This window comes from Saccoglossus kowalevskii, chromosome 3 (assembly GCF_978046115.1).
Source record: "Saccoglossus kowalevskii chromosome 3, keSacKowa6.1, whole genome shotgun sequence".
Classification (NCBI taxonomy): domain Eukaryota; kingdom Metazoa; phylum Hemichordata; class Enteropneusta; family Harrimaniidae; genus Saccoglossus; species Saccoglossus kowalevskii.
The window spans coordinates 40315929-40334091 of record NC_140643.1 but is presented as its reverse complement, the minus strand read 5'-3'; the positions used below and the strand labels follow the sequence as shown (position 1 = coordinate 40334091).

The 18163-nt window shown below is 34.2% G+C and overlaps 1 protein-coding gene across 1 annotated transcript in view; it reads right to left on the bottom strand.

The window, feature by feature from the left end:
• The window catches only part of LOC100371786 (store-operated calcium entry regulator STIMATE-like), a 33471-nt gene extending 15784 nt beyond the window's left edge, over window positions 1-17687 (bottom strand). The window contains exon 1 of the mRNA XM_078012562.2: window positions 17381-17687. Coding sequence (XP_077868688.1) covers window positions 17381-17528 — 148 coding nt within the window. The 5' untranslated portion in view covers window positions 17529-17687. The remainder of the gene's footprint in view (window positions 1-17380) is intronic.
• Window positions 17688-18163: the final 476 nt, after the last annotated feature.

The window sequence follows — 18163 nt, the reverse complement described above, 5'->3', positions numbered from 1 at the left end:
TGGTTATGCATATTAATGAGTTCACATGACCATATATGGTCATCTGTTATTTTAATCACATCTCTTGTTCACTGTTGTCATAATAACACAGGATTCATCTTCCTAACTGCGACAGTGTTTTAGATATGACTGCTATGCATATTAATGAGTTCACATGACCATATATGGTTATCTGTTATTTTAATCAAATCTCTTGTTCACTGTTGTCATAATGACACAGGATTTATCTTCCTAACTGCGACAGTGTTTAAGATAAAATGGTTATGCATATTAATGAGTTCACATGACCATATATGGTTATCTGTTATTTTAATCAAATCTCTTGTTCACTGTTGTCATAATGACACAGGATTCATCTTCCTAACTGCAACAGTGTTTGAGATATAACGATTATGCATATTAATGAGCTCACGTGACTGTATATGGTCATCTGTTATTTCAATCAAATCTTTTGTTCAATGTTGTCATAATAACACAGGATTCCACTTCCTAACTGCAACAGTGTTTGAGATATGACTGCTATGCATATTAATGAGCTCACATGACCATATATGGTCATCTGTTATTTTATTCAAATCTCCGGTTCACTGTTGTCATGATAACACAGGAATCATCTTCCTACCTGCAACAGTGCTTGAGATATAACAGTTATGAATATTAATGAGTTCACATGACCATATATGGTCATCTGTTATTTTAATCAAATCTCCGGTTCACTGTTGTCATGATAACACAGGAATCATCTTCCTAACTGCAACAGTGCTTGAGATATAGCAGCTATGCATATTAATGAGGTTAGAAGCCCCCCACCCCATGGGCACGTAGCCACATGACCTAGCAGTGTGCTATTGGGGCAAAATGATGCATCTGATGACACAAATGCACATACAAAATTTGAAAGAGATCAGACTAATACAAAACATGCAGTTGCATAATTTCTATTTTGACAAAATCCAAGATGGCGGCCAAACCTCGTGACTGATCAAAACAATATTATTTTTCTCATATGGAGCTAAGGCCAGGCATTGTAAATATAAAAACATCTAGTAGATTGGTTGAAAAACCTCTAAGAAACAAATGCCCAAACTTTTGATCAATTTTGCTTAAAATCCAAGATGGCGGCCAAACCATGTGACTGATCTGAAATCTTTTTTAGGTTTCTGAAAGGGTTTGATATACAGATGCCATGAAGCAAAGTTGAAAATAATCCCTCAAGGGTTGCCAGAGTAAAAAACTACTTCCTGTTTAGAAGAAATCCAAAATGGTGGCCAAACCACGTGACCAATCGTAATATTTTTTTCAAACGTAAATGGGATTCATATATAGAAGCTAAATACAACATATGAGAGCATTCTGCTAGGTGGTTCTGAAGAAGAAGATTTTCAAGTGTTTTTTGCCGTTTTTAGGAAAAACAAAATGGCGGGAAAAGTCACATGACCGCTAAAGTTTTTATTGCTGATATCTATTACACATGAGTTGTACTATATACCATAAAAAAATCTAGACGCCTAGACCCTCAGAAAGTGGTCAAACAGCCACTTCCGGTTTTATTTCAATCCAATATGGCTGCCAAACTAATTGACCAATCTAAATTCTGAAAGCATGTTGCACCAGTTCACATTAGGGACTATCAGTATAGAGCATTATCAGACCATTCCGTTCAGCGGTTTTCTCAAACGGCTTGACGAAAAAAGTTACGGAAGAAAGAAGAAAGAAGAAAGAAAGAAGAAAGAAAGAAGAAAAAACCGAACAATAAGAATAGGGGCCACGCCCTACAGGCTTGGGCCCCTAATAATGTACATTAGTTCATTTCAAAGCTGGGGTATAAAACCAATAGAAAACACTATATGCACATGCATGGCACAGTCCCCGTTAGTTATCAAATTTAAGATATATAGTTTTGTTTATAGTAATATAGCTGGAATATAACCATGTTAGGAAAATGATTTTTTAACATTAAAATGATTGACATTTGTATCTGATCGTCAAACAAGTACTTGTCCATATTGAGAGATATTGCTCCGGAACAGCATTCAAAATCAGCCATTTCGAATACATGTATATATATATATAACATGATGTATAATGAATATATATAATTTGAATATAATCACTTATCAGTCAAAGCATTTAAGAGATATGGCTCTAGAAGCCCAATCATTAAAACAAAATCAGCCATTTTGAATACAATCTGAAAAATAAAATGATGTGCATCAGGAACCTGTAATGTCTAATGTATGTACCAAGTTTGAACGAAATTCATCCATAAATGCCAGAAATGCTTGATATTTGATGATTTTTTAGCACAAAAATGACCACCATTCGGCCATTTTGAATAGGATCAACAAACCAATATACCGGTATCTGTCTATCTATGACACGATGTATAATGAACATTTAAAATTTGAACGTAATCAGTGAAAGCAAGTCAGAGATATGGCACGAGAACCACATTCATTAAAACCAAATGGCCGCCAGTCGGCCATTGTGAATCTTATCTGAAAAACAAAATTATTTGCATCAAGGTCTCATAATGTCTAATGTATATACCAAGTTTGAACAGAATCCATCTGTAAACAGCCGAGAAATAATTGATTTTTAGAATTTTTTAGCACAAAAATGGCTGCCATTTGGCCATCTTGAATCAGATCGTAAAACAAAATGATGTGCATCAAGGTTCTACAATGTCCAACGTATATACAAGGTTTGAACAAAATCCATCTGTAAACAGCCGGGAAATGCTTGATTTTGATGATTTTTAGCACAAAAAAGGCCGCCATTCGGCCATCTTGAATCAGATCGTGGAACAAATTGATGTGCATATGTATAATATCATGTATGATGTATGTGTGTAGTTTGATTGTGATTGGTCCAGGTATTTCTAAGATACAGGTCCGGACGGACGCACGTACATACGGAGGTCAAAATATAAGTCCTCGTTTTCGAACTGCGTCTGAACAGGGACTAAAAATAAGAATTTAAAATGCAGTTAAGGTAGCGAGACTATTATTTGTGTTGAAAATTACGATTTTCACATTTATTTATTAATTGATGAAATGCACTATAAACTTTCATATGATAAAGTCAACATTACATAGAATGTCATGTAAGTTGGTTAAAATGTAGATTTTCTGAAGGAAAGCAAGGCAGCCTCAGTAGTGTTTTCCAAAATCAACAACACAGGTTTAATCTGTGTGCCTATAAGTTTCTAAGATAAACTCAAGACAAAGCAATGTTAGGATGTGTTATCAGTAGCTATCTGACACACAATGAGTGTTTCCAAACATTTGAGTGGTTTGTCTCCGCCCCTGTTTGTTTCACAGATTAGTCATTTGCATATGAATGTGTCAGACACAAGGTCACACAGCCACTGAAAAAAATCATTGATTTTAGTGTTTTCATATGCCGAATTTATCCAAATATAGCTATCCCATTCCTTTATTTTTTTGGTTTCCAATAGCCTTACACATTTGGATGTCCCTACACATGTTAAAACAGACCTTGATGGAAAAACAAATTGATTGTGCCGATAAACAAGCTTGAAAATCTTTGCTGTGACTTCATCGACGTTTTCTAGGAGTTTATGTTTTTCAAAATACAAGGTCTTTAACAAAAAATAACGTATACTTATTGTCGTCGGATTAACACCAAATTTTCACAGCTTTAAGGTGACAATGAGAGGAACTTGAATGTGTCCAGACAAACTATTTCATCGATTATTTACCAACGAGTTGTGGTTTGAGTTGGTGGCAATGCGACTAAAACAGTAATTGAAATTCAGCACACTATTTTTTAAAACGCGTTGCTTGAATAAAACTGACCAGACACATTCAATTTACCAGACTATTGAACAACTAGGAAAAGTGAAAAAAATACTTCTTACCGCCAGCATAAATGCGTAATTATTTTTTTTACAGAAAAAGTAATTTTTCACCTTTGATTGAGTAACGCGTCGTAGAATGCAGATACGGGCATGCAAAATACACTTGTGAAAAGCTTGAAGTCTGGCGATTCTAAAAATATATACTTTCCCGGATCTATTTGTAGTCATTCAGTCACAATTAGAAGATGAAAACAAGTATGCAAATAATAGTCCCGCTACCTTAAGTACACAATTTACATGTTTTGCATTAGTGTATGTATGTGACTATGAATATCATAGCACTGATTATATATAATATTTATAACAATAAATAGTTTACGAGTTGAGATTTTGTCAGATAAACGTTAAAAACACAAACCAGAAAAAAGGACGTGCTACTAAGCTTGAATAATTAACTGCTGTCAATCAATGTCACATGACGTTGGGCCACTGAAACAGGTTGCGTCATCTAATCTCCAAAAACATGTACATAGTTACTAATGCTTTTCTTATTATCACATAAAAGACAATGAAAATTGTGTTCGCAAATTTAAAAAGTCGCCACAGTACTAGCCAGAAATACCCCTAGTCGTCTTTTAATAAAATGAATACTGTGTTTAGTATTGTTTACTGTTACTTAGTAATAAAGAGTGTATTCCGGAAACAGCACAGCATACTAGACAGGAACAGGAATGAGACTCGGACCAGACAATCTCTAGAGTTGGCGATGGTGGACCAATAATGTTACATGTGACTCAGTACGAATTAATTTGCTGGCTTCTTCATGTTTTTTTACAGTTGTTCAAGAAAATGGCAAATGCCCACGCACCGACCCATAACTAAATCATTTTGTCTAAAATTATTTTTTTAACTTAAGTACTAAATCTAACCTTTACAGTCACGCTAACAGTAGGTGAACAAATTTTATTTTAGATAATACAAGTTTTGATTTTTTTTGTCTAACTGGCCTTGTGCACATTAGTACACGAGTTGGCATACAGCATTCTATTTTGCGTTACAGCATGTTTTTGCATGCAGTGATGCATTGTCTCAAATTTATTATTTTTACTATAGCCATGTACCAGTAGCAGCATTTATGCGCATGAAAGTGTGAACACCGTGCAGTGGCAAATGGATATGATGTATATATTTTGTATATATTTTTTTTATTAGACGCATAAAATCCTTAGGAAAGGATAAAAAGGGTCATACAGAAAGAAATTAAAAACAAACAAACTACAATCTAAAAAATAAAACAAAAAATAAAAACTTTTCTAAAAAAAATAAAACAAGTCAAAAACAAAAAAGACAATTTGCAGCCAATGGTGAATACAGAATATGGAATGAACACAACATGTGGCCTATTACACTGATAGTTGTTGCTGTTTTGTTCCATAGCTGTTTTTTAAGAAGACAGCTAAGGCTGGTGCTAGAGTATGGTTTGCCATAATCAAAATGAATTTATTCTGACTATTTTCTTTATCAAAATTTGGAATTTTATTTTGTGCAGTCAGGAATAATTTGTCCCTATGGTGACTGTAAGCTGGACATTTCATTACAAAATGATGCTCATCCTCAACTATATTTTGGCTGCACATATCACATGTTCTTTTATCCAGCGGCACATTATTATGTCTGCCTTTATCAATTTTAAGGTCATGGTTGCTTGTCCTGAATTTTGCAATTAACCTTCTAAGACCATGGTTCTGCATATTAATTAGGTAATTTTCAATTTTTAAATCTTGTTTGAAAAGTCTGTATGTTCTTAGTTTGTTTTTAGCCAAGGTTTGTTTTCTATTATCATTATGCATGTCTAAGATCCATTGGTTCTCAAATGATTTGTTTATTTTTTTTATGAATAAAGTCTAAATTTTTCTTAATTATTTTTTCACTTGAGTTTACAATGGTGACAACATCTAAATCTTGAATGAGGGTTTCTACACTTGTAAACCATTTACTTTTTACATTCTTATTTACTAAGTAGGCTTCTCTTAGTAATGTGTTATCAGAGTTTGTTACCCGGTTGAAATATTTAAGTTGTTGTTTCTTGATAAAACAGTCAATGGGTACCTTCCTAGCTCACCATAAACAGCCATTTTTGGTGTGAATTTTGAGAGACCAAGAATGAACCGACAAAATAAAGATGGACATCCTCAATTGCAGACTTAGTTGTGCTTTCATCACCCCAAACATCACTACCATATACAATAATTGGTCTTATCAGTTTGTCAAATAAAGATAGTTGGAGGGGTATGTTTAGTGAGTTGTCATAACCGAGTTTGCATTTCAAAGCAAAGAGAGCTTTCATCCCGTTATTTTTTAAATTATTGATACCCTCTTTATGTTTGCCATTAGCACTTATAGTTATACCCAGGTAATTAATTTGCTTAACTATGGCAATTTCTTTTTCAGCGAAGAAGAATATATTATTGCTCAGGGCTAAAAAACCTTTGATTTATTGAATACAATAACCTTTGTTTTCTCTGTATTAACATCCAGCCACCATTTTGACATATATATTGTTAAGTTGTCTAAACAGTTTTGTAGCCCCCCAGCAGATTTAGATAAAATGACAACATCATCTGCATATAGGAGACAACTTACTTTTAAATTATTAAGAACCGGGGAGTCACAGTTTTCAGAGTTGAAACAGTCAGGTAGATCATTTAAGAAAATGTTAAAAAGAGTAGGGCTAAGATTGCACCCTTGTCTGACTCCAACTGTTGATTTAAAGCTCTTTTATTTTAATTCTGTACCTGTTGTTTTCGTACATGTTTTTTATTATATCAAACATTTTACCTGATATGCCATTTTTATGGAGTTTGAAATAGACCATTATGCCACACACACTGTCAAACGCCTTTCTAAAATCTATGAAGCAAGCATAGATTTTGTTAGACTTTGAGGTTATGATATCTTTTGAATGGCTATTATTATAGAGATATTTTTGTACAATTGTTTTTAATATAAAGAGATTGTCTGTGGTCCAGCAGTTTTTCCTAAAACCGAATTGATGCTTTGAAATAATATTTTGTTTATCCAAGTATGCTATTAGCCTAGTGTTCAGGAAACTGGTAAACAGTTTTCCTAAGCAGCTAGATACTGCAATCCCTCTGTAGTTATTAGGAATTGTCTTGGACCCTGACTTGTGAATAGGAACGACTAAGCTTGTGTTCCAACTGGCTGGAAAAATGCCTGAATTATATATATGACTAAACAATTTTTGAAGCCCTTCAAGAATGTAGAATTCACCATATTTAAACATTTCATTACAGAGCTCGTCATCCCCTGATGTTTTATTTAGTTTAAGTTGATTAATTGCTTTTTTGATTTCAGGTATAGTGATTTGGGCATTTAAATCATTTTTGCTGTTTGTTTTGTTTTCAACAGTCCAATCAGTTTGACTAATTTCATTTAAATTGTTTTTATTAAGGCAATTTGTTTCTAAATCAGTTGATAGACTGTTATTGTTTAAAAGCTTTTTAAAGTAAGACAGCCATTCATTGGGCTCAATTGAATTGTTGTTGTTATCTAAACAATCTGAGTTTAAGTCTCGTAACAGCTTCCAAAATTTTGATGGTTCACCTTCCGAATCACTTAGCTTTGATAACTGGTGCTGTTTTAAGTCATATTTTTTCCTTTTAATTAATTTTTTATATTTTTTTTTTATGACAAAGTATTTTCCCCTGGTGAACGGATCAAGGGGATATTGCTGAAACAATTTGCTAGCAGATTTAAGTTCATTTCGAATTTCCCAGCATTCTCTATCAAACCATAATTTGGTTTCTCTTTTTTTCTTTTTTCTAATTTTGGGTGTTATTTTTTTGACAGTTTTGTCCGCGACTGATGACAGCAAAGCACTAAATTCTGTAACAACATCATCACAATTGTTTGAATCAATTTTGTTTATAATGTCGCTAATTTTGTTTTCTTTAGCAATTTCAAGAAGTTGCCTATATTTTAGTTTTGCTTCACTGTCCCAGATGTATTTTGCTGGTAGTGGTTTCATGTCCATTTTGACTTCACATTTTTTTATGTTAATATTGTTAATATCAATTTTAAAAGACAGAGACAGTGATATGGGGCAGTGGTCTGAGATGCAGGTTTAATAGGTCATGCACTTTGAGATACTGAACATTTTCAAAAATAAAAGTAGATGTGATTGCATAATCAACGGTACTGCACCCATTTGCTGTGTAGCAGGTGTATTTACCAGATGAATCACCAATGGTGCGCCCATTGAGAATAATCAAGTTACTGTCCATGCAAAGCTCAATTAATTTTCTACCAAATTTGTTAGTGTTTGTTTTTGCTTTGTTATCCATGCTACGTCTTTCTCTAAAGTTGTCAGCAATATAGTTAAGAGGGAGGGGAATATGTTTATTATTTTCTTCATTTACTAAATCATTAATTAAGCCAACTCTAGAGTTGAAATCACCTAACAGGATAACATCTCCTTTAGCAGAGACACGTGCTATATCCCTCTCAAGCAGTAAGAATTTATCACTTTCATTATTTTTATAAATAGAAGAGTTTTCTGGACGTATATATATGTAGCCAATATATAAATCACTGCTACGGTTAAATAGCTTTTTATCAATTTTACACCAGAGAATATCATTCATATTATTTTCTGTGTTAATTCTAGTGATGAAATGTTTAAATTTGTCCTTGAACAAAACAGCAACTCCACCTCTCCTACATTTTGATGTGTTATTTCCAGACTTATGTTATGTGTTAATTCTGCATTTCAGATATTAACTTGTCATTATGAAATGTCTATGCAGCTCAGGTCTGTGCTCTATGAAAGCGAATCTGACTTATATACTTTGATGCTTATGGGTATGAGAGCTATCAGCTTGTAAATAAACTATGAATTTCTGTAAACATAGGCTAGGCAAGTGATTAACAGGACTCATTAGCATAGCCACACCTCCAATAAACACAACAAGAAGTTGAAAACTACAGACTAAGAAACAGCTTGTGTTAATTAACAGTATGTTAATTAACAGTGTGTGAACTAACAAAGTGTGTGTGTGTGTGTGGCAGCTTAGCTTGAACTAATGTAAATTTAGTTTTTGCCTCACCAGACAGCAGTGTAACATTGGATATAGAGGAAATTAAACTATAGTATCTGCTAATTTGCATATCAATGACAGTATTAAGTATCCATATTGACTGTTTACTATGCTAATGATTTCTATTGATTGTAATCAGTTGAAATTAGGGGGGAGCAGTAAATATGTTACATCATGGAACTTTAAACCACAGGAAGAACAACGAAACTAAGAGGATTAAAAAAACCTTTGTCTTAGTTTATCTTACAGTGCTTTCGCTTTTGTTTCTACAACATTAGTCATACTCCATGTTAGTTGCTGCCAATACGCCCGTATCAACCGCTTTGCTGGAAACAGAAAACTTGAAAAAAAAAATTTCATATCTGCGCAGTAAACTATTTTGTTCACTACGCATGCGCAAACAAGTCGGTCTGCAGAGTGACCTTCAGTGTACCGGAAGTCATGCAACGGGTTGGAGTTTAGCGAGTTTTCATCATTTTCAATGTCGGTTTTTGGATTACCATACTTCTTGTTTTTTTCAACCCTCAAAAAAAACAAGCCATGCATGGCACAGTCCACGTTAGGTATCAAATTTAAGATATATAGTTATGTTTATAGTAATATAGCTGGAATATAACTATGTCAGGAATATGATTATTTTAACATTAAAATAATTGACATTTGTATCTGATCGTCAAACAAGTACTTGTCCATATTGAGAGATATTGCTCTGGAACAGCATTCAAAATCAGCCATTTTGAATACATGTATATATATATATATATATATATATACATAACATGTTGTATAACGAATATATAAAATTTGAATATAATCAGTCAAAGCATTTAAGAGATATGGCTCTAGAAGCCCAAAAACAAAATGGCCGCCAGTCAGCTATTTTGAATCCAATCTGAAAAATAAAATGACATGCATCAGGAACCTGTAATGTCTAACCTGTGTTATAAGTTTGAACAAAATCCATCCATAAATGCAAGAAATGTTTGATATTCGAGGATTTTTTCAGCACAAAAATAGCACACTTTAAAAAGATGATCAAACCAATATATCCGTATATCTGTGACATGATGTATAATAAATATTAAAAATTTGAACATAATCAGACAAAACAAGTCAGACATATGGGTCTGGAAACCCATTCATTAAAACAAAATGGCCGCCAGACAGCCATTTTGAATCTGATCTGAAAAATAAAATGACGTGCATCAGGAACCCGTAATGTCTAATGTATGTACCAAGTTTGAACGAAATCCATCCATAAATGCCAGAATGCTTGATATTTGATGATTTTTTAGCACAAAAATGACCACCATTCGGGCATTTTGAATAGGATCATCAAACCAATATATCTATGACATGATGTATAATGAATATTTAAAATTTGAACATAATCAGTCAAAACAAGCTGGAGATATGGCACAAGAACCACATTGATTAATACAAAATCATTTTAAATGTTATCTGAAAAACAAAATTATTTGCATCAAGGTCCCATAATGTTTAATGTATATACCAAGTTTGAACAAAATCCATCTGTAAACGGCCGAGAAATGGTTGCTTTTTATGATTTTTTAGCACAAAAATGGCCGCCATTCGGCCATCTTGAATCAGATTGTAAAACAAAATGATGTGCATCAAGGTCCTATAATGTGCAACGTATATACAAGGTTTGAACAAAATCCATTTGTAAACAACCGGGAAATGCTCGATTTTGATGATTTTTAGCACAAAAATGGCTGCCATTCGGCCATCTTGAATCAGATCATGAAACAAATTGACGTGTATATGTATGATATCATGTATGATGTATGTGTGAAGTTTGATTGTGATTGGTCCAGGCATTTTTAAGATACAGGTCCGGACGCACGCACAGAGGTCAAAACACAAGTACCCGTTTTCGGACTGCATCCGAACGGGGACTACCGGTAATAAGGTTGCGAAAGTTTGCGAAACATGGGGTTTGGTATGTTGTCGAGATATCCCGACTTATTCTGTGTTTTCCTTTGATCGCCAGAAGTTACAATGTGTTTTTTTTCCCATTGAATGTCGCTCATTTATCAGTGTTTTTGTCTTGATGCCATTGTTTTTCTATCCTATAACCAATCAACTTGATCACGTGATCTCCTGAAGTCGTCCGATTGACTCCGAAAATGATCGATAGTCGGAGATTAACCTTCATTTGCGTATATTGGCTTATTTTTTAATGCGACGTAATAAACAATCAAAACAAACATTCGACATCACGGCAACTATCATAGTTCAAAGGAAATGAAGTGGTTGTTCTTCCTGTGGTTTATAGTTCCACAGTTACATACATGTATGATTACAAGGTGATGACAGGCACTGTGCAGTATATCAACCACAGCATAATGATAAAAATGTTGACTCAGCAGTTTCCAGTCAAAGAGAGTGATTCTTTAAGGAATTATCATATAATAAAACAATACAATTGCCATGATTGCTAGTCTAGTGATATTGGTAAGCTTCAATAAGAAATATATACTAGGTATGACATTACAGAGATCACAAGATACAGAAACAATTATTGGAATAAAGATGAAAAATGTATGTATGTACTTAAAAATGCAAACAGAATCACATATGCTCTGTTTCCACGGCAGCTAGCATTCTATCAGACCCAAACTACTGCTCCTCCCATTGATTAACAGGAGTTTATCTCCAATACATTTAGATGGTCAGGGCCAAAGGAGAGCCGAGATTTGCCAGAATTCAATTCAGTTCAATCAGAACCGAACGGAAGAGCGACCTCAAATACTTAGTATGAAAACAACATGGCTGAAAACGATTTTGGTGTCATGCTTGTGATGTTGTTTCTTTACATGGCATGGCATGATGCTGGTGAGCTGGGAGAAAAAATAAACAGTCATGAGTCTGACAACGCACTGGTGTTCTGATTTAGGTATCTTATACACAGCAGCTAAAATACGCTAAATGTGTTACAGCCTACTGTCTTGTAATTGATGTGATATGTGTAAAAGTTGTCAACCTAAACCTCATAGGAACACATCACCGTACCATGACCGCTTTTGTTTCCTGTTGAGCTATCAATCTATCCCAGTATTTCTTTACTTTAATAGATATAAGGGTGCGTACCTCTTCGTCAAGCCAGAAATTACGTGAAATTACAAAGAATGTTGTCTCCACCATAAATAAAATGAGAGGTTACTTGAAGAAGACAATTAAGGGCGTGATTCCGGCCAGATAGGGCCTGATACCTATACACAGTCAAAGCTATGTCAGAGCCCAACCCTGTCAGAGTTCAATTCTGAGGGTTTATTCAGAGAGCTGTAATGAGCTCATTACAGTTACCTGGTTTGTTGCAGCCAAACTTGGTTTGAGCCAAGCGCATATACACGGCCATTTTTGCTGGCTCGAGTCGTAGAGATTGGACAAAATGCTGTTGTGTAAACGTAGCAATAGATGCTTCAAATTAACGAGAGATGTTACAGTGGTGCACCTTGGAACTCGACTGGACATGCACCATTCCAAATTTAAAGCTTAAATTATGTACAAACATGCAACTACCGGTAATACATTCCCAGTACACGCATATTCAATACATACATGTAATTAAATTACATAAATCTACCAACACCATTTCATTCAGAGGGGAATTGCATGTGAGGTCGCTGTTCAAAAAGACCTCAGTCGGAGCTGCTCATTTCTGAATAGATCTCTGTTCTGATCACTTCCGGTACACGCGTATAGCATGGACTGGCGTTCTGAATGTATGACGACTATGTTGGCCAAATGTGGCTTCAGAAATAACAATATCAAAATGCTAGAGAGTCAAGGAATTGCCGAGTCTCGTCACGATGCCCGCCATAATTGGTGATTATTCCTACCGAAAAAAGTGGGTTATCAAACACAGACCTGTATATTTTTTACATTTGCAACATTTATTAAAGGGGAACCGCTCAATCCCATGGATTGCACTAAAGAATCATGGGACACTATTGTTTATGTTGTTTACAATGTTAATCTATCTTTTGTTATCCATTGTTATTTTAATCCAGAAAGTAAATTTGTTGTGAGATTAGGCTTAACTGGAAGGTGCCCCTTTAAAGGGGAACCGCTCAATCCCATGGATTGCACCAAAGAATCATGGGACACTATTGTTTATGTTGTTTACAATGTTAATCTATCTTTTGTTATCCATTGTTATTTTAATCCAGAAAGTAAATTTGTTGTGAAATTAATCTTAACTGGAAGGTGCCCCTTTAAGCATTTAAAATAAAACAGAACATGTTTTTGCCAGTACTAACAACTTTAAATGCCGAAATTCGTGTTTTCTCTACCTGACAAATTATTCATGTATGTTAATGACGTCGGAAAAAGACCAATCACGTCATGCGACACCCTCCCTGATTTCATTGTAAAAATTTCTGCAGGCCTTTAGGTGCAATTTGCATAATTACTTTATTAATCACATTAATCAATAATCGCATTAAGCCAGGAACAGCCACTGGTGGCGCTGTATACAATTGAAACATATTTACTAGTAGGCTTGCCAATGCGTGCAGTGTAAAAAGCATGTTTTCCAGACACTTGTTAAAACTGGTAATCAGTTTAAAATAATATACATGAGATATGTCTATGACATAACCTTGTTAAAGTTATTAGCACATTGAGTACGCAGTGCGCATGCTTCGGGTCCTTTTTCTATATGGTAAATTACATGTATTAACATGTTTTTAGAAAATTCTCAAGAAATTACCAGTACATACATGTACAGGCAGATCATAATTGGCTTCAAAAAACATGCTAAAACAGTACATGAAGTCATTACCTGGATAATACAGTATACATAATTGGAGAGTATGAAATAGATTCAGTATACATACATGTATTCATAACTGTATGACTTTAACTATATTAGAGTTCAGACCATGATTGGATTTCCCTACTGAAACTATTACCATCCTCATCTATCAAGAAGATAATTCTCAGAATTTATCAAACTGCATTATGGAAGATGTTTCACCAGACATGCACATACAAGGCATGGAGGTTGATTCACACATGTATATACCCTTGATGGTTTTGGTCAAACACCAAGCAAAATAATTTAATTAATTGGCTATGTGACCCATAAAAGCCCCACATCCTGGTACAAATTCATTACAAACATAAATCTTGTTTTCACAAGAGTAAAAGCTCATGATTCAGAATTTCTGCTCAAACATTTTGCAATCTCTATAATTTTTCTTGCCAATATTTTGGTGCTGTATTTTGATGTACTTTTCTATTATTTCCTTATATATTTTGGTCTAAATTTCAGTTTGCCTATAAATTTTGTGAAAGATGGAAAAAGTCAACTTTGTTTTTCAAAGGGTAAATCCCCATTCCAACTACTGTAAAATACTTTATTTTAGCTGGAATTAATCTTCGCTGAAAAACTTTTTGGGTGTTTTGTATGTAGTTTCTTTTCACTGATTTTTGACAATTTTAATGTCCAAGCAGCCTGTTGGCTGAGATAGCTCCGCTGTTAGCAATACACATTTCAATTAAAGAACTGAAGATATCATTAGAAAATGAACAATATGTATAGTATCAAAGCAATCAGACTTGCTGTTTTCAACAAGAATTCAAAAATATTACTTTTTACCAAAAATGACAAAAATTATCATTAAAATTAGATAATTGAAGATATCATCACGAAATGAACAAATCTGGGAGAGCTTTACATGTGGTACCTATATGTGTAGTATCATAGTAATCAGACTTGCGGTTTTTAACAAGAAGTCAAAAATATCACTTTTTACCAAAAATTACAAAAGAATTCACCAAATTAGAGAATTGAAGATATTATCACAAAATGAACAAATCTGAGAAAGGTCCACATGTAGTACCTATATATGTAATATGAAAGCAATAGGACTAGCGTTTTTTAACAAGAAGTCGGAAATATAACTTTTTACCAAAAATGACAAAAATATTCACCAAAATTAGAGAATTGAAGATATCATCATGAAATAAACAAATTTAAGAGAGGTCCACATGTAGTATCTATATATGTAATATCAAAGCAATCGGACTAGCGGTTTTTAACAAGAAGTCAAAAATATCACTTTTCACCAAAAATTACAAAAATATTCACCAAAATTAGAGAATGGAAGATATCATCATGAAATGAACAAATCTAAGAGAAGTCTCACAAGGTACATATACACCAAGTATCAAAGCATTCAGACTTGTAGTTGCCAAGAAGAAGTCAAAAAAGTAAAAGATTGACACGGACACCAGACGACGACAATCACTCATATGATAATAAAAATATAGGAAAAAAGGTATATTCGCAAGATTTTATTTTCACTGAATCATTTCATCTGCGAAAATAGCGAAAAATAAAATTCCAAGCGAAAATAAAGAATTCTACAGTACATGTATATAATGAACCACAGTCTCTCTCGAACTGTGAATGAACCTAAAACAAAGGCAATCATAATGTCTCTAATTAATGCACAAGCAACACAAGAGCTCCAATAAACCTGCATATTTCACTGTTACAAAATCAATTCCTGCCTATTTAGCAATTTACAACTATGAATATCATAGTCATGCAAAATTTATAATGATTCCTTGAATATTTGTAAAGATTTTCTTGAAAACCTAGATAGATTCAAGGCCAGAGGAGAGAAAGTGGAAGTCCCCCTAGTGAATAAACTCTTGTCAATCACTGTTATGTAACAGTGATGGTAAATAAGCAGCTCCTTTCTATCTATTTATAGAGCAGGCTTTCTGTATTCTGTAATTTCTGTATTTCTGTACTTGTGCACTGTTTTAACAGACAGCTGAATTTAAATAGCCACACCTCCATAGTTCTGCTCAAGGCATTTGGCAACTGAATAATAATTCATTATTCTAAAATACATGGATCACATATTTGTAGTTGTTATACAATATGGTAGTCAAGGGCAAGGGCTTTGAAAAGGTGGTAGTCAAATGGACTTGAGATCTTCTACAGCATGCCACTAGTGAGCATGTATATGCCATTGCTCAATTTGTAAACAATGCCTTTAAATTCTGAAGACAAATTTGGGTGTGAGATAATTCTATTTGCGCATATGTAACCTACCAGCCCGACAGAAAATATAAAAAGTTGAAAAAGAACAATAGACATGCAACCCCAGAAGAAGTTATTGACATATCAACAGTTTTTAAAAGCCCATATTTGGGTAGCTAGGAGAACTATAAAAACAGCTGCGAAAAGTGGATTAGCAGTTAAAAAAAAATGATTTTTTTCCAGAGAAAATGAAGTGAAAAACAGATGGCACACATGTGTGTGTTTAGCTGAGAAAAATATGACTGTGACATTGTTTTTAATTCCCATTTGAAATATTTCAAGTTCAAGACCATATACAGGTCAATATAATCTCCTCAGCTGCCTTAAAATTTGACACACATTGTCAGCTTTCTATTTTGAAATAAGATAACCATAATTCCACTGTTAGCAATGCACGTTTCAATTAAAGAACAGAAGATATCATTAGAAAATGAACAATATGTATAGTATCAAAGCAATCGGACCCAAAATTACAAAAATATTCGTCAAAATTAGAGATTTGAAGATATCATCATGAAATGAACAAATCTAAGAGAGGTCTACTCAAGGTACATATACACCAAGTATCAAAGCATTTCGGCTTGCAGTTTTCAAGAAGAAGTCAAAAAAGTAAAATATTGACACGGACGATAGACGACTAACAATCACTCGTATGATAAGCTCTGCTCGTCAAAGTCGACAGCGGAGCTAAAAAAGAATGGATAAACATAGTTGACACTTGTGCATTTAGAGTAAATACAGTATATAATACGGTACATCTTCTATGTATGCATCTATAGAGACTAAGGTGCAAACTACAACTTTGCAGCACTTATACACCTAATTTACATGACAGTACAGGATCAAAATTAAAACAGGAAGTCAGTCAGTCAGTCAAATTCCTGCAAATTTACATGTGGGGGTAAACAAAAGATTCTTCAAAGCAACTGTTCACTGAGGGGCTTAATGTTCTATGGTGAAATTGAGTAAAAAATACTATCCTCGAATTATTCCGACGCAAAATAAAGATTAATCACACAGCCTATGTGCAAAAAACATTTACTGAAATACAGTAATATAATAATATCACACTGTTATTGATAGTTGAATGGGCACCGTAATTTACATATTTATAATATTAACCAGCTGTATGTGATCTCATCGTACGTGTCACCGTCCCCGAAATAGTGTGTAACAGATAGAACTATGTTGTCAACTACGCCCACGGTCACTTCTAACAGGGGTTTGTGGTTGGGTATATCATGGATGTACATCCATGGGTATATATAACAGTTTAATATAACCATATACTGGCTATAGCATTATCCAAAGAAGTGTCCCTGCTTACGGTATCCACTACGCTTTAATACTTACACATAAGAGTACTGAATGCAACGACAGCCAATATCCCTTGAATGAAAATGCCAAATGGATCTGTTAAAGCCCCGTGGTCGCAGTGGGGATGAAGCCGCACATCAGCCACATTTACCGTAATGTCATCTACCCCCAGTGTACGGTTCATTGTGAACGCTGCTCTGGTGCACTCTTGGTTTCGTGATTCAGTGACTGCTATCGAGACATGAATAGTCTGGTAGTTAGTGACTACAAGATATACACATACGCGATATAATATGTATAATTAAAAAGTTAATCTGGCCAAACGAACTAAATTTGCAAAATATTTTGGTGTCATATCTTCTGCTTCGTTGTCAAACTTCCGCCATGTTTAGGTGTTTACCTTTCTAAACAACGCATGCGCAATTCCAATGACGTCATAACCCGCCGTTTAGAGCGTGCTGATTATTTCCTGCTGTATCATTTAGTCAGATTTGAGCGAAAAATAAACTACCAAAATCAGCCAAAAGGGGGTGGAAAGAAAGAAAAACACAATTAAAATTATTATCTTTGCTTAGAAATGTGTTTTTCTCCGTATTTTCCCATTTTTGGGGGCAGTCAAAAACGGCTTATCTTGTCTGGACATTCTATTTTTCCAAAGGGTAGATTTTGTTTACCTACTTCTTACGTTGTGAAAGCTTTGCCATGTATATGCGATTAATTATACTGTTGTCACTGTAATGTATTTATTGTAATGGTTTATAAATTAAAAGTAAATTCTCGAGTTTCGTAAAACCCATAATATAGATGTGCCTCAAAAGA